Source organism: Geospiza fortis, unplaced genomic scaffold (genome assembly GCF_000277835.1).
Source record: "Geospiza fortis unplaced genomic scaffold, GeoFor_1.0 scaffold106, whole genome shotgun sequence".
In the NCBI taxonomy this organism is placed as follows: domain Eukaryota; kingdom Metazoa; phylum Chordata; class Aves; order Passeriformes; family Thraupidae; genus Geospiza; species Geospiza fortis.
In genome coordinates, this window is record NW_005054377.1 from 3,013,313 (window position 1) to 3,040,292 (window position 26,980).

The 26,980-nt window shown below is 42.7% G+C and overlaps 1 protein-coding gene across 1 annotated transcript; it reads left to right on the top strand.

Annotated features, from left to right (window-relative positions):
- Window positions 1-1,882: 1,882 nt before the first annotated feature.
- On the top strand, window positions 1,883-26,980 carry RP1L1 (RP1 like 1). Its single transcript, XM_014308624.2, has 6 exons — window positions 1,883-2,521; window positions 17,838-18,036; window positions 19,923-21,317; window positions 22,191-22,585; window positions 22,652-24,721; window positions 25,499-26,980. Exons 1-6 carry the CDS (start codon window positions 1,883-1,885, stop codon window positions 26,978-26,980), a joined length of 6,180 nt encoding a protein of 2,059 aa, XP_014164099.2.

The following is a 26,980-nucleotide window of genomic DNA, read 5'->3' on the forward strand; positions in this document are numbered from 1 at the left end:
ATTTGAACCACCTTTCTGGAAGCTGTTGGAAAATAGAGAACTGAGATATTTTTTCCCCTGGAAATGATGAGTTGGAGTAATGGATTGACCTTTAACTGGGAAATAAATAAGTGAATAATTGCTTGGTGAAATGTGTACATGGAAAGAATAAATAATACTGAAATCTTTGGGGTGTGCCTGGATGTAAAAAAAAAGCAGGGATTTGTCACTATAATGGTTTTTCAAATGATGTCTAATGTCTTTTCTCACCTTGCTGAGCTCAAACTTCCATTTATTTCATCATTTACCATAGTACAACGTGCACAAATATTTTACTTGAGGGCATTGTGGTAAGAATAAAATGGTTTTGTTCTGAAATGTAGAGAAATTCAGCATTTACAGCTTTTTGAGCGCTTCAACAGTGACAAAATTCCCATTAATGGCAGTGGGCACCAAAATGATTCTCCAAAGGATAAATTGTGATTATCACAATTATTCAAACTAGACCTTCATTCAGCTGCTGCAAGAGAGGTATCCAGGAGCAAACTGAATGAACCATTCAATTATAAATACATTTACTGTTTTCTAATTAATTTGTGAGCACTAAAAATATTTCCTTTCCTATTTTTTGAAAGTTACTATAGAAAACTGACACCAACTAAGAACAGAATTTGGAAAATAAATTTAATGTAGGTGTTTGTGACCAGAATCCCCTTTTGCAAGTTTCAATTCTACTGATTCCTTACTAACAGTTCAAATTATTTCCTATCTGTGAGCAGATAAATGACCTGAAGATGACACATCTAAGTGCCATTTTTAGAGTCTCCATTGAAGTCTGAGTAATTAACTCAGAATAAACTGGAGAATCACTGCTTGTATTCATGAAATAAATGTATTGTGCTCTTTGCAGCCAATATTTTAGCAGTTGTAAAAATAGTGTTAATTCTTTTATTTTTTTTCATGTCAAAATCAAGTTGTCTTCTTTTTTGGACATAATAATTTCCACCCATGTGAGGTATGAATTTTTTAGCAACTGGCTTCCATGGCAATGGATTTGATAAGGGCAAGTAGTAAGGAGTCTTGTCTTCATCAGGACAGTGACATTAAAACCACTTGTGTTCAAAATGTGGTATGCAACTACCAGACTGAAACACCAAAATCAGTTTAACTTTTAAAAACTGGGCAGATGATCCCAACCAATCTCCAATTTTCCCACCCTTTAGCAGAACCAAGTTTTGTAGTTCTATTTGATGCCTTGTGCTATTTGTTATTTGTTTGCATAGACTGCCAGAAATTTTTCATCCAGAACTCAGCACATTATGGCATGGCCTGTTCTAAAACCTGACTGCTCTGCCCCTCAGTGAGCTCAGGACTGATTGTGTGCTACAAAATATAATCACAACATGAAGAAATTCAGCTTTGTTTTGGTTTTTGTTATGCTCCAATCCACAGGGTTAAAGGGTTACATGAGAATCTCAGTGCTGTGCTTATAAAAATAAATTCTGAGTAATCACTGGCTCTGATAATTTCAGAGAAAACCTCAAAAATATAAGCAAGGAAGACACAAAACTCCAAAGGACAACAATGCACTTTTTGTGGGTTTTGCTTGGGGTCTGACTCATGCTTTTTGTGCCTCAGGGGTGTCTGGATTCCCACTGGAATCTGCAGGACCAGGAGGGTTGGACTGTGAGGAGCAGGGTTATGGATGCTCTTCCTGCTATGCTTCCCTGTACCTGCCTGATCCATGAATTCCTAAGAGCCCTTGGTACAATCTGCTCATGATGGAGCTGTTGTGAGGAGCCCAAACTTTGCTCCCACAGCAGTCAGGCCCTGATCCTTCCTAACTCAAACAAACCCCACTCTGTTTTTTCCTTCTCTTTGTAGTTACCTTTAAGCAAGAGGGATGACTCAGGTGCCTGCTGACTACCTGTCAACCACCAGCTCCTACAACTATGAGCCACCCCTCCCCTCCGTGGCTCGGGCCAGCACCCTCACCAAGGTCCCTGCAGCCAAAAAAATAACCTTCTTCAAGAGTGGAGACCCTCAGTTTGCAGGAGTCAAGATGGCCATCAACCAGCGGAGCTTCAAGAGCTTTAACGCGCTCATGGACGACCTCTCCCATCGGGTCCCGCTGCCCTTCGGGGTCCGGACCATCACCACCCCACGAGGAATACACTGCATCAGTGAGCTGGACCAGCTGGAGGATGGAGGGTGCTACCTGTGCTCCGACAAGAAATATGTGAAGCCCATCAGCATCACCTCCGGGGGACACAGGCCGGCCCCGCCACGGAACAGTCGCCCCTCCAGCACTATGAGGAAGGCAGCTCAGGAGGGCAAGCTGGAAGATTATTCCGCACCTTTCACTCATCATGGTCCCAGAATACCCAAGAAAATCACTCTGGTTAAGAATGGGGAAAGTGGATTTCGACGCTCCATCATCCTGAACCGCAGAAATGCCCGGAGTTTCAAAACACTCCTGGATGAGATCACGGAGATCCTGCAGTTCCCGGTGAAGAAGCTCTACACTATTGATGGGAAGAAGGTAAATATCTCTGGTGCTGGTCAATTGCTCAAACAGGAGCCGTCACGTTCCTTGTGATGTAAATCCTTTAGCTCATGGGTCCAAAAGTTTATCCACCTTACCTTAATCCATCATGCTTTGTCACATTCATCACTTGCCCATTAATTACACAATACTTTGATGTAGAAGAATCTTGTTCAGCCACTCAAGAACTTCATGACAAATATTGTTTGGGGTAAATAGGAGGTTTAATGTTTTGCAGTCAGACATAAAACCCCTTCTAGTTATACTGTTTCTCACCTTTTTTTGTGAGGCATATCCCAGCCCAGGTTCAACTTTTCCACGCCTGACCACTGGGAATTCAACAGAATAAGGTGGCCCTTAGGTAGCACCCTGCGGTTGCACAGCTCCCCACAGAACAGGATCCTGCTCATGACATGGGATCCTCAACAGAGACAGGATAAGATAACCAATGATGATAAGATAAAGTAAGATAAGATGATGCAGCGGTTTCAGTTCAAAACCGGGCAGAACATAACCATGACAGATGATAAGATAACCAAATAATGCATAAAAAGTTAAGTTTTATGGTTTGAGTGGGATCAAGAGACACTTTCCTATTGATGAATTGGTGAATCTGCTGTGGGGGCAATTCCTATAATAAATTCAAGGTGTGGCAATCCCTTCATTCTTCTGTTCCCAAAGGAATTTCTGGACAAATCTGAGATTCTCTTGACTTCTTCTCCATCTCTTTTTAGCTAACTAACCTTTATCTCCATTTTTTTGAAGGGATCTCACAAGTTATCCTGACTTGTCCTTGTCCCTGCAGTGAATGGAGATTCCCAGCTCCTTTGCCACTTTTCCCAACTTTACAGGGCTGAGTGCCAGCTCCTCAGTGATAAAAACACAACCACCTGTGGTGTCACTTTCTGAGCCAGGTGACTGTAATGACCTGGGTTCAAATTGCCCATTATCTAAGAGGGGGAAAATGCAGGCATATTTTGCAATAAACTAATTTTTACCTGGCACAGGGAGAGGAATGTGCAGTAGGAAGGAGAGAGGGAGGGATAATTTAAGTCATGCTTCCTGGTGGAAGCCCTGTGTATTATCACAGAGCTTTCTGTTATTCTCACCAGTCTGGAAAGAGCGTCCAACCAAACCAAATCCTCCTGCCCAGATATTTTATAATCTATGGAAAACTAACTTATTTTGCCACTGATTTCTCCAGTTTTCAAGACTTGGACTCCAGCTCAGTCCAGATGAACATAATAATATTTTGAATGGATAGCAACATCCACTTCTTCACTTTTTGAAAATTTTCACTGATTTCCCTAAAGAAATGTTTTGCTTTCTATTTCTTAGTACAGTCTTAATGTTCCCCTTGTAATTCCTAAATTAATTCCCCCACAATTTTCCTTCTAGTCATTATAAACACCACTATTTTTGGTGGGATATGTGTTAAATATGCATTCTCTAAACACAATATCTTCAACTCAATAATCTTGGAGGTCTGTTCCATCCTTCCCATGTTTTTCATCATCAGAAATGTGGGTGTGGGTCAAACACAATCACTTAATCTCTCCACAGTCCCTTCAGATTGTATTTTTTTAATATGAAAATTTTCATTACTGTTTTGTCAATAAGAAGTTGATTTTTATACCTTAATAATTCTATTTTCACACCTTTAATTCCTGTGCAGAATATCAAAGTGATAGGTGACAAGGGGTCCAACCTCAGCAACATCATCATCTTCCACATAATTAGGAGATAAGTGATTATTAATACCTTTCCTGGGAATCTTTTCCAGTGAGTTTTTTGGCCATTATTAATTTTAGTAATTTACCTCCAGCTTTCAAACTGTTCACTACCGTTCATTTAACAACCATTTCTGTTAGGGCTTCCTGTTACTCTGGGCTTGGGTGCAAAGAATTTAAATCACAAAATATTCACTCTGTCTTGGATTTGCCGATCTTTTTACTTTCACATGGATTCTCTGTTCTTCTTCTAAGTTTTTTTTGTCATAGCTCAGCTTCAGGACCTCTGTTTCTGATACACAGTTGGTTATGTCTGAGTTTTCACCATATATAACTGTTTCATTGAGGAGTGAAAATTGGGAATTCAACTCACAATTTTGAGCTTTCCTGAAATAACCTCCTTCCACTGGTGCCGGAGTTTAATTTTTTCTTTATGCTTAAATTTGCATTTTCTGTTAAAGACAATGGAAAGAAGCTTCCATTCTTCCATGATCATTCAAAGGTATCTGGATGTTTCATATTTCTTGGCTATTTCGTTTTTTCTTGCATTTTTCTCTTTGAAGAATAAATCAAATTCTCTTTAAATAATTTTGTAAATTTCCTTCATCCCAATTATCTAGGTAATTTTCCCCCCATGACTTAGCACAGAGATCTTTCTGGGAAGAGGACTGGGATTGAATGGAACAGCAATTTTTGATATTTATTCCCATATTTTGACAGATTAGCAGAATAAGCCCTAAGCAATGCATCTGGACTACTGATGGATTGACTTCGTATTTGACTGGCTCAGAATAACAAAAGAGACACCATTTAATAGCAGGTTCACAATGTCTCTTTTCCAGCCAGTTTTTCCTTGAATTCTTGAAAACAAAACACACAAATAAAAGGAAACATCTCCTGTCCTACATGTTAATCAATCTTCCATCAGTGGAAGAGATGTTCATAGACCTCAGAGTGTTTGCTCTTCAATCTCCTTTTATTTCTTCTACTACTGTAATTCGAGATCTGAACTTACATCCTAAAATGATTTAAATCACCTCTGTCCCAGTGGCTCTGTTTTGATCTGCTCCATTTTAATATTCTTACCATTTTGTAGAGTAAATTCAGCTTTGAAATTACAAATATTTATGTGGGTATAAACTTAGACACTCATGGAACAGGCTTGTTTTGTGTTCCTTTCATGGAGTATTGATTTGAGAAAGCAGAGAAAAGAGATTTCTTCCTTTTGTAGTCCACAAATTTTTCCAGTACACCTCTAAGTTTCATTCAATCATAACTCAAAGTTAAATCATAGAATCTGAGAATTTCAAAGCCCTGATTCCCATGGAAGTAAATCCAGTTTGGTTCTATTGGTATTTGCACATTTGTATTTTCATTCTAACTCCTGAAGGCTTGAGTGAGGGGAAACCAGTATTTTGAATTCCTGAACATCAAGCAGATTTCCTATTAGGAAATCTCAGTCCCACTGAAGAAAGTAGGTGTGAAGTGTTTGAACACTCAATATATCAGGGCAAATAGCTCATTTTCCCAAATTAACCAAGATGTTTCTTGCCTAGAAATTTGATGACTATGGGATTGGAGAAAAAATTAATTCAGTTTTAGGTAATAAAAATCAGTTAAATTTTCAGCAAGAAAAGAAGTGTAAATAATAAAGTTTTTTTTCAGGTCAAGCCACTCTTTGGTATTTTTCAGGTGATTAACTGGAAATAATTGGATTAACTGCCCAAATACAGAAATTTGTTATTTAGGTTAACATTGACACGCAATCAACTGTCCAGTGAAACTCTGTGCACATTTTCCCACTAAAATATAGACAATCCTGGATGTAATTCATTAATTCATCTAAATCTGATTGTCTTATGAGGCATTTGGGATGGGGGGGACATTTTGCCTTTTGGACCCTCTGTATTAATTATAGAACAGAAAAAGCCTGACTGAGACTAGTAAATTAAGCTTGTCCTAAGTTTTCATGCACTAGCTGCAAAGTACTACAGATATTTAGATATTGGCAAACACAAGTATGGGACTTTACATCCATTACTTGATGAGATGGTTGGAAATCACATATTTTATACTAGTTTATACTGAGAACATCAATTCTACACTAAAAAAACAACCAGGTGTGCAGATATCTCACTAAAAATAATAATTGTAGGTTATCTTCTCCATCAAATGACCTTTTGACTCCATTCTGGGAAGTTTTTGTACCGCATAGTGGGTTTTCTTCCTCGTGGTCTAAACCACAGGAATGCACCTCTCTTCAGATCCCCACCACCCTCCTCTGGAGAGGGAAGGATGTCTCTGGGGGCAAAGAGACAGAGATCACAGAAAGGGCAGAAATCCTCCCAGGCTGTAAGAAATGACGTGTAGGATAATGAGGCAGCGACAGAGGATTTCCCTTACAAATGGCAATTATCCAGGGCCCACCAGCTGAACAGTCATTAGGACTTTGTTAAGTCACGGGAACCCAGCACCATGACTGTGTCCAGGCACAGATGTCCTGATTCCTGAATCACTAGGCCTTCCTTTTACTGGCTGTCCTGAATTAAAACAAAAACCAAGCCAAACTCTTCGATAAAAGCCAACGTTCCTCCTCACATGGCGTTTGAAACCACACTGTGAGATGGCAAATACTCTACATAGTTCATGGCTGCTGGTGGCAATTACCAAGAGCAGCTCAAATGGGATTTATCAGCCCTCAGAAGAGTTTTCCAGGGGATGTGGCCAGTTTTATGTTTGTTGGAGTGAAGCCAAGGCTGAGATGTTTTTTTTGCTTGGGCGCACTCAAGGCTGACCGTAAGTTGTTACATTAAATGAGTGAATCTGATCCTGTTTTCTTGTGTGGAAATGTTGAGTTGAAGACCAGAAAGACTCAATTTTGCCTCAGATTCTGCAAGTGAGAACATTGCAGAAGGAGCACTGTGTGCCACTGAATTTCCTTGAGGGATCAGAGAATTGCCGTGCGGGTTAATCAGGGGGCAATCACGAGTTAAGGAATATTTCCTCAGGCACCACAACCTGGGACTGTAAAGAATTAGTTATTAGAAACTCCTTGGGGTAAGAACCCTCAGTTTTCTCTTGTGTTTTTGTGAAATTTGGCATGGGCTGCACTCAGGCAAGACCAACCATTCTGGGGCAAATCAAGACATCTTTAACCACATCCCAGTCTTGGAGAAAGACAGAATGGCCCAAATGAAGTGACTCCTTCCCTGGTGCATCTTTCCAGTCTCCAGTAACCTCTAGGATAAGATCTTCAGCCCAAAGCAGCAAGATGAGCCCTCACAGCTATTCCAGTAGCCAGGAGAATACCCGAGCACAGACTCTGGCACCAAATGGCACCACCTGTGGATAATCACACTTTGTAGCACACAAAATAGGGTCTAATTCCCACAGGGGTGGCCACATTCAAGCCACTTCTTAGAAAAGCTCCCTGGCGTATGTTAACTCCCAGATCTGCCCAGGAATTGCTTGGGAGAGTGCCAGTTGATCCAGGCTTAAAATGCTCTAGAAACCACTCCAAAAAGAGTGGCAGAGGCAACTCTGTTCCAGTGCCCGGGATCCAGAACTGATTTAATTTAGCAGTAAAGACAGAACTTTTATTTTTAGATGTTACTAGCCAAGCTGGTGGCCTAACTATTATTGCTGAGTAGTTCTTGATAATGACTGTATTTACAGCGACCTAGGGGTGCAAGGCCAGGAAACAGGCTTGTCTGACATATTTCCTGACTCAGATTTACACATCCATAGAGCCATTCCTGGGACATCTGTAGGCTGCCCGCAGGCATCCTCTCGGCCACTCATGTGGCTTTCTACCAAGGTCATCTGTCTTAATGACAGGTGTCATCAAGATGCTGATGGAAGTGCAGGAGGAAAACGGGATACACGGAGGCAGATAAGCTGGTTTAAAATGTGGTGTGTATATAAACAGTGGGAGAAGAGAGGTGATAATTTGCCCCCGTGGGATCGTTAATTTTCTGGTTGCATGTTGACATATTCGCTGCGACACTCGGTTTCTGTGCTCAGGTATGAAGGATTGCAATGAATTCCAGCCCCTGATCTGGAGCAAACTGTTGTTATCGAGTGAGCTGTGCCGCTTTTCCACCCACCACGTGTGTGACTCATGGTCTAAAAACAAACCACAGGTTTCAGGTTCGATATTCTCTGATTCCATGCCAAAACCACAATGACTCCAACGAGATTTACACAAGCGATCTGTAAACCTCAGCAAAACTTTCCATGAACCTCATCCACAAGAAGATTCATATCCAGGTGTGTTCTGTGAACCTTTGAGATGCCCTGAGATCATCTGGCCAGGTGCCTTACAAGGTGGAGTTAAAGGGACCCCATGTTTAGCGACTTTCTTATCTAACATGCAGCAAATCTGATCCTTTCTTATCTACCATACACCAAATGCAGATGATTCCTTTAGCCTGAGGAGGTTTTGTTCTTTCAGTAATAATGGAGTAAAGTGTAATTGCTTTCTAATCCTTTTGAATTTAATCCAGGGCAAATACATTTCAAATAATGTTATTGAGTATATGCAATACTCATGGAATCATGGAACATCCTGAGCTGGAAGGGACTCCCAAGGATCATGCAGTCCAACTCCTGGCCCTGCACAGGACATCCCAAAAATCCCACAGTGAGCCTAAGAGTGTTGTCCAAACCCTTCTGGAGCCCTGGCATCCTTGGTAGTATGACCACTAATATTTCCTAGTTTTTCCTAATAGCAATATAGGAAATTCTACCACTCATTTAACTTCTCATTGTGGACTTCAATTATACAGCCAAAAGTTTCTGCCATGCTACGGGTACCTCCTACAACTATTTTTGGCATTTCTGGGTTTTCCCCAGAACAAATGATTTTGTTTTTAAATGCAAGTGGTTTTGGAAAAAAAAAAAGGAATTGAATTTTTTGTAGGTACAATTTTTTCACATTTAGGTTTTTTCCATCTTAAACAAATTTTATAAAGTACTTAGAGGAAAATTACTTCTATGCTTACCAACATATAGAAGCTTAGAACTCTGGAAAGATTACAGACATTTAATGAAGAAACATAGCAACCCAGACTTAAAAAATGCAGATTTGTCAATGCAACAAAGGGCACAAAAGTGCATAACAGTAATTTAAACTTGATATAAAATCCTGTATAGGGGTTTTATTTATGAAAAAAATTTATTGAACCAATAAAAACAGGTCTATGTCAGTAACAGGTAAATTGCTGGAAAAAATCAGGGTTCATTAGAAAAAGTTGTGTTACAAAATATTTTATGAGAAATGTGAAGCTTTTCCTGTTGATGGCTCTCTTTATAGTCCAGAAAAGGAGCACTAAATAAAAGTGGACTTCAAGGAAGTTAAGATTTGTCAGCATGATCTCTCTATTTGTTCATTTGCTGAGAGTACAAAAAATAGCAGAATTCCACCCTCTCCTGGAAAAACTGTGAATTTTCTGTAAGTACTTGCAGTAGAAATCACTGTTTCTTTAAAGAATTTTCACAGGAAAGACTGTGGGTTTTTTTCTTAGGGAAATTACATTTTACAAATTCAGACTTGGGAGCCTTTAGCCAGTAAAAGGAGAGGAAAAGATAGGATTTTTACATTTGCATCGATTTTCTTCTTTCTTTTGGGCCTTGAACATGGAATTCAAAGGATTCTGCTGCAACTCTTTGCAAAGTCTGGAAGTAGAAGTAAAAACCTTCCCACTTTTCCCATTTGTACCATGGACTTAGCCAAATGAGAGTGAAACCTGGACTCAATAACAAAAAAAATACTCACAAAACCCAAAATTTTCAGCTGAATGTGTCTCTCTTTGTGCCCAGAGCTTCTGGAGCCCACAGATTTTACCCACAGTGTTTTTGCTAAGAGACATCCAAGATGGCAAGAACATGGATCAATTTCCTATGGATCTGTGAGGCTGATCCAGGAGGGTTTATATCCTCAATCTCAACTCCTAGAGACAATTGGAGCACAACTGTGTTGTCCTTCCCTCCTTGTCCCACAATTTCCAACTGGAATACCTGCTCATCCACAATGTAAATATTCGCCATATGCAAGGAGTGAGTTTTGACGACTTCTGGTCATGGGGAAAAGCTTGAACTCCCAAACTGGAACCTTCCCACTGACTCAGCCACCACAAGGCTGAGCACAAGAACCAAATGTTTCACATTTTTCAAGGCACGTCAATTTTTCAGCTAATCCTGCCCCAGTAGAGGATCAGGGCCAGCTTTTGGGGTGGAGTGGATGTTACTCTGACTCATAATTTTCAAAGGCTTGTGTTGGATGGACCAGATTTAATGAACCCAATGCCAAAGGGGCAGGTGGGGGACTCTGATTTCAGTCAGAAGGTGAAAAACGTCAGCAGTGATACTTTTCTAGAGAGGCTGTCCTCTCTTCTCAGTTGAAATTTGCTCCTTTAACAGCAGTTTGCTCTTTCTCTGGCTGCTTCACTGCTTGAACAGTCAGACCTAATTTTGAGCTGGCAGGGTGGGTGGGGACGAAAAAGGCCATCAAAACTTGCATATAAGGCCAATGCAACGTGGACAGGGGCAGGACTGCTGGCACCCCTCACACAATCAAAACTTCCAAACTGAACCAGGCTAGAAATCACTTTTCTTCCCATTTATATCCTCTTCACCTGTTTCTTAAAAATCATGCTTTCTCCATGCCTTTAATTTCCCCATCAATCCCCTTCCCTTCCCCTTTTCCCTTTTCCCATGAGGCGTTTCTCTTCTGCTGCTACCCAAGTGATTTCCAACGGCCACTGATTTTCTGATTGCAGTATTTCTTTTGGAATGATGAAAGAGTTGCTCATCCAAAGTATCTTCAAGGAAAAACCCAGAATGCTTATTTTATATGTGTGCAAAGTGTCACACACAGGGAAAAAGCATCCATGAGTACTCCAGGAAAAGCTGTCAGCAGAGCAATAACTACACATGATCTTTGCCTGTGCTTGACTGGGAAAGCAGAGCAGGGAATTATTGCATTTTTCCTCTCTCTTTCATGTATTTTACTTGGCTCATTGAGTGCTTCATAGTCTTCCAAAACTCTCATTTTTTCATGTGCTTTTACACTGTGGGCAAACCTGAAAGCTGAACAGGTCATGTCTGCAAAAATCTAGAAGATGCTGATGCTTGGAGAAATGTTGGAATGGCAAATTATCTTACATTGATGCATTTCAGCACATGGAGCACTGGACTTACCCATATTCTCATTAAATAAGCATCAAATAAAGGTGGCAGCTTGTAATTTCAAGAGCCTTGGACACTGGAATCTGTCCTGATTTATGCATCTTTCTTTGGTAAAAGGTTTTGGGATGAGCCTTCCAGTACCTGAAGGGAGCCTGTTATGCATTTTTCTTTGGCAAAAGAAGGTTTCGGAATGAGCCTTCCAGTACCTGAAAGGAGCATGCAAGAAAGATGGAGAGAGACTTTGGACAAGGACATGGAGAGACAGGACAAGGAGGAACGGCTTCAGACAGACAGAGGGCAGGGTTAGATGGGATATTGGGAAGGAATTGTTCCCTGTGACGGTGGGGAGGCCCTGGCACAGGTTACCCAGAGAAGCTGTGGCTGCCCCAGGATCCTTGGAAGATGTCCAAGGCCGGGTTAGAATGGGTCTTGGAGAAACCTGGGATGGTGGAAGGTGTCCCTGCCACGGGTAGAACTGGATGATCTGTGAAGCCCCTTCCCACCCAAACCATTCCATGATTCTGTGGGGATCTGAGGACTTGATATTTAATTAAGTTTAAGAAACCATGTGAGTTTTGATCTGGGAGATGCAAGGGATGCAGTGCGCTCTCTTCTTGACCATCAATTTGGGTGCTACCATTTCCAGAGGATTAGATCCATTTCCATGCAGTATTTCCTCACTCCAAGTTCAGTATTGCCTCTTGCTCTGTGTTCCTGTTGATGACAGGGAAGAGTCTTCTGACCCCTGCTAAAGTAAGAGAAAGAGACAATAAGTCATGCACTTCCTGATCTCTTCCTCCTCCTTTTCTTCCACTACTTTACTAATTTATATGTGGGCATGGAGTGGCAACACCCCATGATTCACCTTCTGACCACAGATTACCCAGCCACTCCCCAGAAGAACCACTCTCTAATTCCTCTGGTGCAAAGTTTGGGGAAGGGAAGGGCAAATGGGTTCTTTGCATGAATAAAGTGCAAAATTCATTATTGTTAAACCACAATACATCAGTTCAGAGCCTGGATGCCTCCGGATTGGATGTGGCACATCCACAAAACAAGTGGGCTGTTCACACTCCAAGGAGGTGTAAATGGGAACGGAAGACAAAATGGAGCAGTGGAAGAGCTCTAGGAAAGGAGGCAGTGAGAGAGCACAGGGCATGGACTCAGCCCATTAGCCTGCTCCTCTGTTTCCAGCTTTTCCTGTTTCTCCCATGCATCTCTGCACTCCTTTGGAAGGTGGATTCGTTTATAGATTTGTCCTCTGAACCATGTCTTGCATTATTTCCACATTCTGATTAAGTCTCAGATGTCTTTGGCTGGCTGGCAGCCAGCAGAGCCAGAGCAGGGATGTCTCCTTCACTCTGCCTTCATCAGAAGCTGCTATCTGTGCTCAGCTTCTGAGGTGAGCAAGGCTGAGTGGTTCTTCTTTCTCTGGGAAGAGCCAGAGGGTGGCAGGTTCTCCACAACAACCAGCTGCTTCTGTATTTTAGAGGTGTTATGTTTGTCTTGCTTCTGTATAGATATTGATGGCATTTTATTATTAATTGTGTTGCAGTAGCACCTAGAGGTCCTTGCTGAGATCACAGCAGTTGGTGGGTCCTGTATAGCAAAATTCATGGAGACAATCCATCCTTAATGGATAGCAGCCAGACTGCAAAAAAAAGGGGTATTTCAAAAGAGAGGATGTGTTTTCATTTACACCTCACTTGTGGTAACCTTCCTAGTAGACCTTAATGACTGTAAATAATTTTTCTTGGAAAGAATGTCGAGCTTTTTTGAACCAATCCATAAATGCCACGTCCCATGGGGCAGGGAGTTCCTCTGGTGGGGGATAATGAATCATAAACCATAGGATGGTTTGAGTTGGAAGTGATCTTAAAGATCATCTTGTTCCAACCCCCTGCCATGGGCAGGGACACCTTCCACTAGACCAGGCTGCTCTAAGACTCATCCAGCCTGGGCTCTTTTCCAGACCTTCACTCACAGCATCCATAATCCTCTTGGATCCTGATCCAGAGTCTGTGGAGGTCACCAAGTTTCTCTCCATCTATTACAGTGGGACTTGGATCTGATTTTACAGTCAGATTGAGAAACTTGATTTAATTTTCAGGTATTACACAATAAAACTTTTATGGGAGTTTATTCCAACCCACCAAGTTTCAATTTATAGAGGCTGATCCCATGAATTGTGGATTTTTGTCTCTGATAATCCACAGCTGTAACTGTGACTGAGTTACATCAAGGGAACTCCAGGAAGGCTTGAATGGATCCTGAGTGATCCAAAGGAACTCTTTGCTAACCCACCAAACACCTTTATCATAAGCCATTATTTCTCTTCCATTTTATTCCTAATTGTTCACTTATAATTAAAATATTCTTCAGATTCCCATGTTTTGGGACTCAGCTTGCAAATGAAGATACCTCATTTTCCAACTTATGAATGTGGTTGATGTATCCTGCTGACCTTTCTGGTGTCATATTTATCTTTTATCCTGTCAGCCATCCTCAGGCACATATTGGATACTCTAGAATATCACAAATTGTTCTGCGAATCTACATTCAGACAACTGAGATGATTGACTATGTCGTCAGTGAGAATCAGGTGTATCCAAGGGGGGATGTTGACCTGCATCAGGTGAAATTACCCATCTCCCAAAAATATTGGCTGCTTTCCACCAGGAAGCCTTGATTGTAGATGATGAGTTACAATCCTGTGTGATGAATTAATTGAGAAATATTAGAGCAGGGCATTCTCCATCACATCTTCTTCAGGCAATCACCAGATTTTAAGGATTTACAATCCATTGCCTCTGGGTGTATTTTAGATAAATTGTGGTGGGATTTAATACTGTTTTCTCTGAATATTCTAGCATGGCCGCTCAGGAATCTTGCTGTGGCAGCCTGATGGAAGTGAGGAATCTGTTTACCAGAAAAAAAATATGAGGTTTTACTATTGCTTTAAAATCACAGAATTGCATGGGCCTCACCCAGGACACACCGAGTGAGCTGCAAGTTGTTAAACACACAAGAGGGGATGTGCTGTTCAGTGATAATTCAGCATTAGTAAAAGATTTCAGATTGAAATATGAGAACAGATGTTCTCTGGAAATCCCAGGCAGTGTGTTGAGAGGATGGAATTCCTGGAGCAGCGGGGGAAGGCTCTGTATGGAGCAGATGGAATGAGCTGCTATCCCAACCCTGCACTGCCCTGAAACAGTGGATGCTGCATTAAATCAATGTGAGAAATGGCATTTATTTAACCCTCGGAAAACATTCAGTTGTATTTCAAACTACCAAAACGCTTTTAGCAATGAATCATGGCAAAGATGAATCTCTGGAATTATTAATTTAAAGAGATTAATCTTGCGAGACATTAGGAAGAAAATTTACATTATAGACACAAACACAGCTAAAGTGCTGCTGATGTCAGAAACATTCCATACTACAAATACAGACTATTTGAAGTGACATATCACAAGTGTATTCCATATAAAAGAATGTATAAATTCCCTAACTCAGCCGGCAGAGCTCCACGGATCCCTGACTCTCTGTCATTGGCACCATCTATTTCCTGCACACACAGCACAGCAGTGATGAGTGTGATTGAAATATCTACACCCAGACACAGAGCCACGTGAGAAAATGTGGGCAAAAAATAGCTTTCACTGAAAAAAAATGTCCTTTACAAATAGAACAGTTCCTAAACTTAGTGGGGCTTGAAAGACAGATTCTTTTACTTTAGGGACAGAACATGTTTCCTGTCTATTTTTCTTTTTTTTTTCTCTTCCTATTTTTCCTTTTCTCTTTCTTCTTTTTTATCCTCACTTATTTTTCCTACTTGTATAAGATCAGGGGGAAAGAGAACAGAAAAGTAAAGAAGGAAATTAACAGAATTTCCTTTAAATTAATAAAGAAATTAACAGAATTTCCATTAACAGATGGCAAAATACTACTCCAAATATTTGATTTATTAAATTCTAGGCTTTCAATAAACTTTTAAAGTGAGCTAGAAAGCTATTTTCATTAGGACTGTATCAAGATTTTTTTTAGTAATAGATGGACCAGAAGTGGAGTGAACAGAGGCAAACTGAGATTTGTGGGATATTTTTCTGTGTCATGGTACCCATCACATGAATTTGGCAGTTTCTTTGCTTTGCAGAATTTAATGAAAGTTTTAATGAGTGAGAAAAGCTCTTATTTTAGGTTTTATAGCAAACTGGATGGGCCTAAAACACAAGCATTGTTATAACACAAGCAGAAAATAAAAATTAATGGTAAGACAAAGGGTTTTTTATTGTATTTCCACTAAAAAGTTGGTGCCATAAGTTTTATTGTAAGAAATTATTTCAGAAGTGATTAATTGGATCTAGAATGTTCTTCCATTTATCTCTGTTTTGCTTTTCCGCCCTCCACACATTTATCCTCTTATTTGCACCAGATCCAACACCAATCCCTTAGTGCCTCCCACAGTCCTGGTGGGACATCTTGGAAAACCCCAGGAGCATCTCACAAACTGAGGGCTTGGGCTCCAAAGGGGCCCTGGTTCTTCATTCCTTGGCTGTAACAATATTTAGAGGTTGAGGTCTTTACTTGCTGTTATTTCAGGCACATGTGATGACTACAGAGCCATCATTGCTGCCCCTCTGAGATTCCTTATCTTGGTTCTCATTAAGGGGATGATGATTAAGTGATGGGGTGAGGTCAGGGTGCATCTTGATAAGCCCAACACCAGTGCTGGCTTGGTAACCCATGGTGTGGTCGCCTCTTGTTGGAGTCGTCCCTATGCTCTAGAGATGTTCTCCTGATGTAGCAGGCTGAGGAGGAAGGGATATCCCACGTTGTGGAGATGCACAAAGCTGCCAGAAATTGGCCACTCTAAAGTCCTCTCATGTAGTGGTGTTGTCAGGGGTCCCAGGACGAGAGAAGAGACAAGGATCTGACTCCATGTTTCAGAAGGCTTGATTTATTATTTTATGATATATACTATATTAAAACTATGCTAAAAGAATAGAAGAAAGGGTTTCATCAGAAGGCTTGCAAAGGAAAGGGAAAAGAATGGAATGATAACAAAAGCTTGTGACTCTCAGACAGTCCAAGACAGCTGGACTGTAACTGGCCATTAATTAGAAACAACCAACATGGACCAATCACAGATCCATCTGTTGCATTCCACAGCAGCAGATAATTCTTGTTTACATATTGTTTCTGAGGCCTCGTGGCTTCTCAGGAGAAAAAACTCTAAGGAAAGGATTTTTCATAAAATGTGTCTGTGACACTCTCAGACAGCAAGGGAGACTTCTCCTTCTTTTGAAAGACACCAAGCATTTTACCTGAGAGTTCAACTTTTGTCTTTCAAATGAGAGGTTGCAGAAACAAAATGGAAGATGGCTCCAGGATCTGTCTGCCCAGTGCTTCCCACAGGACTGATTCCTGCTCTTTGAAAGAGACAAATGTATTTGGGTAAAAGCTGGAGGGGGATCTGAGAAACTTGATTCAGCTGAAGACGTCCCTGCTCATTGTAGGGGCTTGGGCTGGATAGCATTTTAAAAAGTCCCTTCCAACTCAAACTATTCTAGGATTACACAGTTCCATGAGAAGTGACTTGTGAAGGTCTTGGTGTGTGATCCAGGAACAGATCATGTGGTGAGGACCAAGGGTGCAAACCTGAGTTCTCATAGAGGAACAAAGATTCCTTCACAGGCACTTCCCTGGCTGGGGACAACGTCCCTCATTGTCCAGCTCCGAGGCAATACTTGGGGTTATACCTGAAGCAGTATTTGAGGGAATATCAAGGGAAGTCCCAATTCTTGTCCCTCTTCCTGAAAAGGATCAACTAAGGGACAAAATGAAATGCAGCATTTTTCAGGTAATAAAAGCTGCGCCATACAAGAATTAGAAGATTTTAAAAGTTATAATTCTCTGTAAAACAAACTGAAACACCTCCAGTTTCACTCTCTTCCTGACTACCACATGAAATATGCCCAAAGTTTTTCCAGAATATATGAAATCTTGTATAATACATCATAAATGAGATATATTCTCCCTTTTGCAATCTCTCCAAGACCTCCCCTATCTTAGGAAACCTAATCAAAAACATAGCAGAGCTTCTCTTTCAATGGAAGAATTCTCCAACAGGCTCTGGTAGACCACAAAGTTCTCCAGAACCATGTTTATTTTCATTGAATCACAGAATATCCTAAGCTGGAAAATACCTACAAGGGCCATCAAGTCCAACACCTGGCCCTGCACAGGAAAGCCCCAAAAACAACATTGAGTGCTTGAGACCATTATCCACATACTCTTTTATTTAGGTAACAACACAATGTCAGTTGATTGCAGGCCTGGAAGAACCAAATTCTTGGCTCATGGTGCTCCCCTTGCTGCTCCCTTTGCAGATCGACAGCATGCAGGCCCTGCTCCACTGCCCCAACGTGCTGGTGTGCGTCGGCCGGGAGCCCTTCAAACCTGTATCCATGGAGAATTTGAGGAAACACTCTGTGGAGAAGCTGCCCAACCTGCCTCCCCGCTCCAACAATGGCAACAATGTCAACGAGAACAATGAAAGTAAGAAAAACCTCGGGGCCGTGTCGCGTGGTCCTACCCAGGGCCGTGTCCCACAGCCTGGGGATTGCAGGTCCCCATTGTGCTGCCCCAACGTACGGATTTCATGTGGAAAATGCACTTCCCTCTCCCTGCCTCCCAGGCCTTTCCATCCTCCCCTTCTTTTTCTCTGGTTTCCTTCTAGGATTTCCTCCCTACACCCCCTAGTCTTTCTTTTACATGCTCCCCATGTCTGGCTGACTTCCCTTCCTCTTTCATATCTCTGGGTCTCCTTTTCCTTCCAGAACTCCCTCCTTTCCTGTGTCTGTCCACCCAGACTCTGGAGATTTCCCACGAATCCTCTATCCCCTTGTTGTCTGTCTTGTCATGCCTTCCCTCCTGCATTTTCCTGCACCAGGACCAGAGGATGCCTGGGTTCTGCCATCAGGAGACTCAGTTTCTCCTGCAGGTTACAGCTGGCCTTTTGCAAACAAAGTGTGTTTTTATGGAAGGATTATATTCAGGAAGGAGTATGTTATGGATTATTCAGGATTATATTTTTTGGCACCCCATCATGAGTTATCTAAGGTAATTAAACAGGTAATTAAACCAGCCACCCTCAGTAGCCTGGGAAAAGAAACTTCCGAATTCCAAAAGGGAGATTAATCTCACCGGTATTAAGGATTTATTGTAGGATGAAATTAAGTGTGCCCCAGAGGTGTGTTTGTTTCTCTCCATTATCAATACCAGGAGCTGGGAAAGATTCATTTGTGTGTTGCCAACAAGTTGTAGAAACTCAAAGACAGAGACATACTATGCTCACTATCCAAGACATAAAAAATTGGAGGGAAACATGGGAATAATCTGGAGCTTTGCCCATCAAGAGACTGAGCAAATCCATCAGTTCAATCATTAAGATGATCAGGGAAAAGCTATTTAATGTGATTTGGATGTGCTCCTGTTCAGTATTTCCTTCCTAAAATGCCCTCCAATCAGCTGCATATCCATATGCCCATGGAGGCACAGGATTGTCTGGATAAATGTACAAGGAAATTCTGGACAAACATATGCTCAAAATAAGACAGATTAATGTCTTGCAAGACAGACTGATAGCAACATATTCTGCTTGAAATGAAGGGACCTAAACAAATCTATGCAGATCATTGCACAGGCCATAAAGATGTTCTTCCAATTCCAATTCCAATTCCAATTCCTAAATTTCCTTATTCTCATTGATTTCTTCTACAACTCCCACCATTTCTCTTTGTAATTATCACCAGCTTACAATTCCTTTTCTAATTGGTCTTTATGTTTTAATAAGAATTATAATTATTCTTAGTGGCACATCCTTGCAGGGACTGAGTGTTGCTCTGGTGTACATGGCCACACATTTCCTGGAATATGAGTGGAGAAATAGATGTTACACAATAAATGTGTGACCAGCTAAGGAAGAGGGTCGTTTCTCCATGTATTTTTCCTTGGTTAAATAAGAAAAATGAAAACTTTCACAGTTAAATAAAGGAATATCTGCAACACAAAAAAATGCACTAACTCAGAGACTAAATTGCTCCATATGAATATATATTTTTTATTTTTCTTAATTTTACTTCCTGACATGCACTAAATAAAACAAAGTGTTTGTGTTTCAATTTATTTTTTAAAATAAAGTTGTAGAAGATTTTATTACAGATTATTAATTCAAAACTTAAAATTTAACAAGGAAGTTGGACTAGATTATCTCCAGAGGTCCCCTGCAACCTTAACTATTCTATGATTATTGGACATGACTTAGTCAAGGACAAATTTCCAAACTGTGTAAATTGCCATAGGCTTGGCTTTAATGGAATAAAGATCCACTAGTTTGAGGGCTTGACTTGCATATTTTCTCTCATTTTTATGTGAATTAACATATTTTTCCATCTTTCCTTTCTTCACTCCAGTGAACTTCGGACTGAAAGCCAAAAAAAGCGTTATCCATCCACGGTCAGCATCCAGCAACAGGTCGATGAGATTTTCCTTGTCATCAGAAAAGTCATACCCCAATGGCCTCGCAGCCTCTCCAGACAACGGGGGGCCCTTCTCCAATGGCTGCTCTCACCCAAAAGCTGGGGACCTTGTCCAGTCCCTGGTCAATGATGACATCGAGAAGCGGGTCCACGTGAACAAGGATGGGAGCTTGTCCGTGGAGATGAAGGTTCGCTTCCGCTTGCTCAACGATGAGACTTTGCAGTGGTCCACCCAGATCAAAAAGTCTAACCTGATGAACCAGCTGCCTTGTGAGGAGTCAGGAGTGGAGGAGGACAGCGGAGCAGATCCCCTACAGAAAATGAACCCAGAAGCCAGCTCAGAGGCAGATGATTCCTTATATCCCTGTGATATCGATTCCTACATGTCCAGACTTGAGGAATCAGAATATGACGAGGCCCACTGCCACAGCTGTGGAAAGAAACACCAGGACTATGACATTTGGAAGAACCCCATGCACATGTCCCAGAGGGAAGAGCCCGGTGTGCGAAGCACCTGGCACACACGGTCATCATGCTCCAGCACATCTTCGCACAGGAGAGTAGTCCACAAAAAAATGACATCTGTGGATAGCATCCACACCACATCCAGTGAGGAATTCTCTGAGCACATTGTGAGAGAGTCCTCATCCTACTCAGAGACTATAAAGAACAGAGTGGCGTATCGATCTGTTAAAAAGTGTGTGTGCCGAAGTGATTTATCCACTGGCGCTTCCAATGGGGAAGAACAGCAGGAATACACCAGGACAAGCACAGGAAACAGCCAGAGGCCTTCATCCTTGGGCTTGATGTCACATTCAAGCTGTGAAAACAACCTGGACACTCAAGACAGCCCTGAAGACCAGGAGATCACCAAAATAATTTCACAAAATGAGGATGCAAATTGTTTTGAAGCTTCCTCTGTGAAGTGCTTGAAGGATGACCCAGAAGAGGTTGAAAGCAGCAGAGTTGGGAGTGTCATGTCCAGGTCATCCCTGCAGTCCAGGAAGAGCAAGAAGAACGTGTGTGAGGAAGTGAGCAGCATGGGCAGGAGCATGTCCTCCTCAAGCCTTCAGAAGGCAAACCAGGGAGAGAACAGCCAGTGCTCCACCCCTGCCGACAGCGTGCACAGCAAGTCCAGTAACTGCACCACACCAAAAGAAAAGGCTGAGCAGGGTGAGACCTCTGATGACAACCCAGTGGTGTCCTCTTTCTCCAGTGAGTCCTGCCCCAAGAAAAAGGCTGAAGAGGTGGAAGCAGAGCAGGAAGAAAGTGAAGTCAATGAAGTCAGCTCAGTGTCAGCAAAAACAAAGCCAAGCCAATCAATCAGGGGTGAGAGCAGTGAGGGGGAACGATGCTCTACTCAGGGAACCCACCGTTCCAAGGCTAGTGACAGGAGCAGCAAGAAAAGTGGCAGTGAAGAGAACGTTCCATGCAGTGTCTCTTGCTCTTCCAGAGGGTCCAAAAAGAGCAAACGCAGCCACATTCATTTGGACGCACAGTCTGAAATATCTGCGTCTTCACTTGAATCCACTCCGAACAAAAAGAATTCCCTATGTGCAGATGATGCAAGATCAGGCAGCGGGGCATCAATTTACTCCAAAAGCTCATGTGGAATCAAGAAAAAATCTGCTGGAGACACCACGTCTCACAAGTCAGGATCTCATCACTCAAACATTTCATCTACCAGTGAACCAGAGGCAACTGCAGGTCCTGCTGAGGAGGAGAGCTCAAAAAGTACTGCCAATGGCTACAGTGAATGTTCAAAAAGCTCAAAGAAGAGGAGCTATAAAGAAGAAAACAGCAAGCCATCATCCCTCTGCTCAAGTGTTTCAAGTCCTAATGGAAAATCTGGAAAGGGTCATAGCAAGATTAGTTCTGAACCCTCTTCTTCAAAACAGGGAAGCGTGAGTGGGAGTGTACGTTCAAAAGTTGACCACCCAAGTGAGGATGGGGTTAGGAATGGAAAACCCACAAGTAGCTCCTCAAGAGTCTCTTCAAAGTCAGAAATAAGAGATAAATGCGTGTTGACCCAGATATCCCAGGAAACTGATGATAGGTGTTCACAATCAAACATGTCTCTGTCTTCAAAATCAAGACAGACAAACAGGAAAAATCTTCGTGTGAAGGTGGCAAACTCCAGCCGGGCATCAGTGTCAGAGACTATATCAGTGTGCAGTCTGCAATGCCCTGCACCACCGAAAGGGAAGCCAAAGAGAAAAAATATGCGTGCGACCATGTTGAAAAATTCCTCCATCAGCAGCATCGGCACCGAGTCCGTGCTGACCGCAGGGAGAGAGCAGAAAGAAATTGTGGATTCCTCCAAAGCAACTTCCTATGGCTCTAAATCCACTGCAACCGAAGGAAATGGTCAGAATAATAAAGAAATTGATGATTCTTGCAACAAAAAAACAGAGGAAGAGGTAGAAGACACAGGTGTTCAGGAGGAAGGAGGTGATTTAATGCCATCAGCTCTACCAAATACATCTCCAGAAGAGGTTGTACAAGAGTGGCTCAGGAAAATCCCTTCGGAAACATTGCTTATGAAATATGAAATGGAAGATGATGGAGAAGAAGAACATGCGGAGTCGACCACTGAGGTATCACACTGTACAAATGCTGAGGAAGCGCCAGAGGAGGAAAAAGCTGAAGAAAAGAATGAGGAGGAGGAGGAGGAGGCTGAAAAGGATGAAGCAAAGGATGAAGCAAAGGATGAAACAATGGATGAAGAAAAGGATGAAGCAATGGATGAAGTGGAAGAGGAGAAAGTAGAAGACACAGCTGTTGTTGAAGAGGCTGAAGAATGTGTGAACCAGGAAGAAATCTCTGAGGTTCCACCTGAAGCTGCTGAAGCTGAGCAGGCAGAATGCAACAAGTCAGTTACATCCAGCCAAAATAACAAGAGAGACCTTCCAACCTCTGTCCAAACGTCTGTCCAGATCATGAAGGCCTTGCTCAGTTCAAAACATGAGACCAAATTTGACCGATCAAACAGTTTGCCTGAAGTGTCCCCCACAATGGGGAGGAAACTGAGTAACTCTGCCAACATTTTGATTACTTGTCTTGCCAGCCTCCAACTCCTTGATGAGGAGTCAGAGGATCCATCAGAAAACTCAAAACATTTGAATAAGTCAAGGTACACAGAGCTGCTAAATATTTTTCAAGCCCTGTGGTTTGGGTGCACTGCTGAAAGGAGCGGCCCAAGCTCAGACCAAGAGGCAAGCAAGGTGGCAAAGCCAGTGTCTGGGTCTAAAGCCCCAAAATCCATGGATCACGCCTTCACTCCCATGTCCTCCTCTGGGGTTGATGTTTGCAGTTGCTCTGGTGGCTCAGGAGAAGAGTGCACAGCTGGTGCCACGTTGGTGGCACAGAAAACCATGGAATGCAAATCAGACGAGCAAATGGAAATTGCAGAGACTGGCACAGAAGTGACTGAGGTTGAGGAGCAAAGTAAAGAGGAAGAGCAGCCATCCCGCCCTTCCACAGCCTGCTCAGAGGCAAAAGGTGAGGAAAAGGCAGAGTCTGCTAGAGAGGAGTCTGTAATCCAGGAGGAAGAAGAGAATAAGGAGGATCAGGGCAGTAATTGTGAGCATGGTCAGGAGGAAGGGGGAGAAAATGAAGATGAAGAAGAAAACAAATTAGCTGAAACTGGAGAACAAGAGGAAACTGAAGCTGTGAATGATGAAGTCCCACAAGAAAACCCTGAAGAAGAAGCTGACCAGCCAGAGACCACTGGTGATGCCAATGTTGGTGATGCTGATGTCGGGATGGAGCCAAAAGAGGAGTTGCAGGAACAGCCCCAAGAAGAGTCCCCAAATGACCCCAAGCCCAAAGCTGATACATCCACCAGTGTGGGCACATCCCTTTTCCAGCAAAACTCCATGGATCCAGACCCAACCTGGGTCCTGAGACTGCTCAAAAAAATCGAGAAGGAGTTCATGGCTCACTATGTCAATGCCATGAACGAGTTTAAAGTCAGGTGGAACCTGCAGGACAACCAGCAGATGGATGCAATGATACTGGAGCTGAAGGAGGAAGTGAGTAAAAGGATACAAAAGAGCATAGAGAAGGAGTTGAGGAAGATCAAAAGCAGGGCTGGAAGGAGGATGCCAAGACCTCCAGAGGGGCCACCCACACGCGAGTCCAAACTCCAAACCGAGCAGAGGAGATGGCGACTGCAAACTATGCATAAAAAGTCCCTCTTTGGGGACAAGAATGGTGCCCAGATGAGGCTGGAGGAGACATCAGACTTATCATTCGATGCAGATAATGACTTTAACCTTAGTGCGGCTTTGGAGGACAGCATGAGCAAACAATCCAGTGAGGAGGAATACTGTCCATGTGACTCCTGTGTGAGGAAAAAGCTGGCTTCCAGGCCTGCCAGAGCCCCTGTGGTGGCCACCAATGCCCCAGTCATGAAGGCCTTTGATTTGCAGAAAATCCTGAGGCTGAAGAAAGATGGAAATGAGGAAGCCATTGTCGCAGAATCAGCCCAGGACACCAAAGCACTTCCCAATGGTTCTGTGGAGGAAGGGGCAGAAAACGAGGAGAAGGACGAGGAGCAACCTCAGGCAGGTGAAACAGAAGCGGAGGAAGAAGAAGGAAAAGAGCCAGAATTAAATGAAGATGATGGTGCAACCTTGAATGGAGATGGAGAGGAACCTGAAGTAGCAGAGAGTCAAAACACTGAGATGGAGGATGAGGCCAAAACTGAAGAAACCAAAGAAGAAGAAGAAGCAGAAGAAGGAGGGGAGGAAACAAATGAAGGAGAAGAAGAAGAGGAAGCAAAAGAGGAGGAAGAAGAGAAAGAGGAAGAAGAAGTGGCTAAGGCTGAAGAGGAGGAGGAGGAAATAAAAGAAGAGGAGGGTGACACTAAAGAAGAAGATGAGGAAGTAAAAGAGGAAGAAGCAGAGGAAAGTAAGGAGGAAGAGGAACTAAATGAGGAGGAAGAGAAGGAAGCAGAAGAAGAGGGAGTGAAGGAGGAGGAAGAAACAAAGGAGGAGGAAGGGAAGGAGGAAGATGAAGAAGGAAAGGAAGAAGAAGAAGGGAAAGAAGAAGAGGAAGGGAAGGAAGAGGCGGAAGAAACCAAAAAGGAGGAAGAAGAAACCAAAGAGGAGGAGGAAGAAGCCAAAGAGGAGGAGGAGGAAGAAGCTGAAGAGGAAAATGAGGAAGCCAAAGAGGAGGAGGAAGAGGCCAAAGAGGAGGAGGAGGAAGCAAAAGAAGAAGAGGAGGAAGCCAAAGAGGAGGAGGAGGAAGAAGGGAAGGAGGAAGAGGAGGAAGCAAAAGACGAGGAAGAAGAAGCAAAAGAGGAGGAAGAGGAGGAGGAGGAAGGAAAGGAGGAAAAGGAAGAAGCAGAAGAGGAGGAGGAGGAAGCAAAAGAAGAAGAGGAGGAAGCCAAAGAGGAGGAGGAGGAAGAAGGGAAGGAGGAAGAGGAGGAAGCAAAAGAAGAGGAAGAGGAAGAGGATGGGAAGGAGGAAGAAGAAGAAGCAAAAGAAAAGGCAGAAGGGGAGGAGGAAGAAGAAGTAGAGGAGGGAGATGAAGAAGCAGAAGAGGAAGAAGCCAAAGAGGGAGAGGAAGAAGCTAAAGAGGAGGAGGAAGAGGAGGAGGAGGAAGAGGAGGAAGAGGAAGAAGCAAAGGAGGAAGAGGAAGAAGCCAAAGAAGAGGAGGAAGAAGCAAAAGAGGAGGAAGAAGAAGCAAAAGAGGAGGAGGAAGAAGAAGAAGGGAAGGAGGAGGAGGAAGAAGCAAAAGAAGAGGAGGAAGAAGAAAAGGAGGAGGAGGAAGAAGCCAAAGAGGAGGAGGAAGAAGTAATGGAGGGAGAGGAAGAAGAAAAAGAAGAGGAGGAGGAAGGAAAGGAGGAAGAAGTGAAAGAGGAGGAAGCAGAAGAGGAAGAAGAGCAAAAAGAGGAAGAAGAAACAAAAGAGGAGGAAGGGAAGGAGGAAGAGGAAGAAGGAACAAAGGAAGATGAGGAAGAAAAGGAAGATGAGGGTCAAACAAAAGAGGAGCAGGAAGTGGAAGAGGAGGAAGAGCAAAAAGAGGAGGAGGAAGAAGAAGCAAAAGAGGAAGAAGAGGGAGAAAAAGAGGAGGAAGAAACAAAGGAGGAGGAGGAAGAAAAAGAGGAAGAGGAAGAACAAGAAGAAGAAGAAGAAGCTCAAAATGAAGAGCAAGAAGCTGAAGAAAAGTCCAAAGGTGAAGATGAAGGTGAAAATGAAGCTGAAGAAACAGAGGAGCCAGGGGATGAGGAAGTTGTGGCTGATGATGAGGCAGAGACGTCAGAATGCAGAGGAGATGCTGAGGGCTCTGGAACTGACAACAATCCTGAAGGAGATGCTGTGGAAGGAAACGAAGAAGCTGAGCAAGCTGAAGCTGAGGCAGAAGAAGATGCAAAACCAGAGTCAGAAGATGAGGCTGAGGAGAAAAGCAATGAAAAAGGTGAGAATCCTGATGAGAATGGTGAGGAACCCACCAGGGATGACCCTGAGAATGCACGTGAAAAACACGAAGACCAAGGCAACAACAAAGTTTCTGAGAAAGCCTCAAAGACCAAAGGCAAGAGAACCAACAAAAAGTTAGAGACTCTGAAAAAATCCACAGCCTTTTCTTGTTATTCTTCTGTCGGAAACTTCTCACAGCAATCCCAGAAGGGGTCTGATGATGAAGAGGAAAGAGAGGATGAAGAGGAAGGAGTAGTTGAAGAGGAAGGAATAGCTGAAGAGGAAGCAGTTGAAGAGGAATGCAAAGGTGATGATAACCCCACTAGCGACCACCCAAATGGAGAGGTTCGAAGTGATGAGAGCTCCAAACCCTCTCAGATGTATCCTGACAGTGAGGAAGAAGAAGAGGACAAAGAATCTTCAGGTTCTGATCCTGTGGGAGATGAGGAGCAGCCAGATGCTGAAGGTGCAGATCCAAAGGAGGCTGAAAACACCGAGGAAGTTCAGGCTGTTAAAAAGAAAGAAAACTCTGATGAGATTGACCAGGATGACCTGGACTTCTAG

Coding starts and splice junctions, on each gene's coding strand:
- RP1L1 (XM_014308624.2), top strand. CDS start 1,883: ATGACTCAGGTGCCTGCTGACTACCTGTCAACCACCAGCTCCTACAAC. Junction 18,037..19,922: donor CCTCGGGGCCGTGTCGCGTG/GTCCTACCCAGG, acceptor TCTTCACTCCAG/TGAACTTCGGACTGAAAGCC. Junction 21,318..22,190: donor GCCAAGCCAATCAATCAGGG/GTGAGAGCAGTG, acceptor CACCACCGAAAG/GGAAGCCAAAGAGAAAAAAT.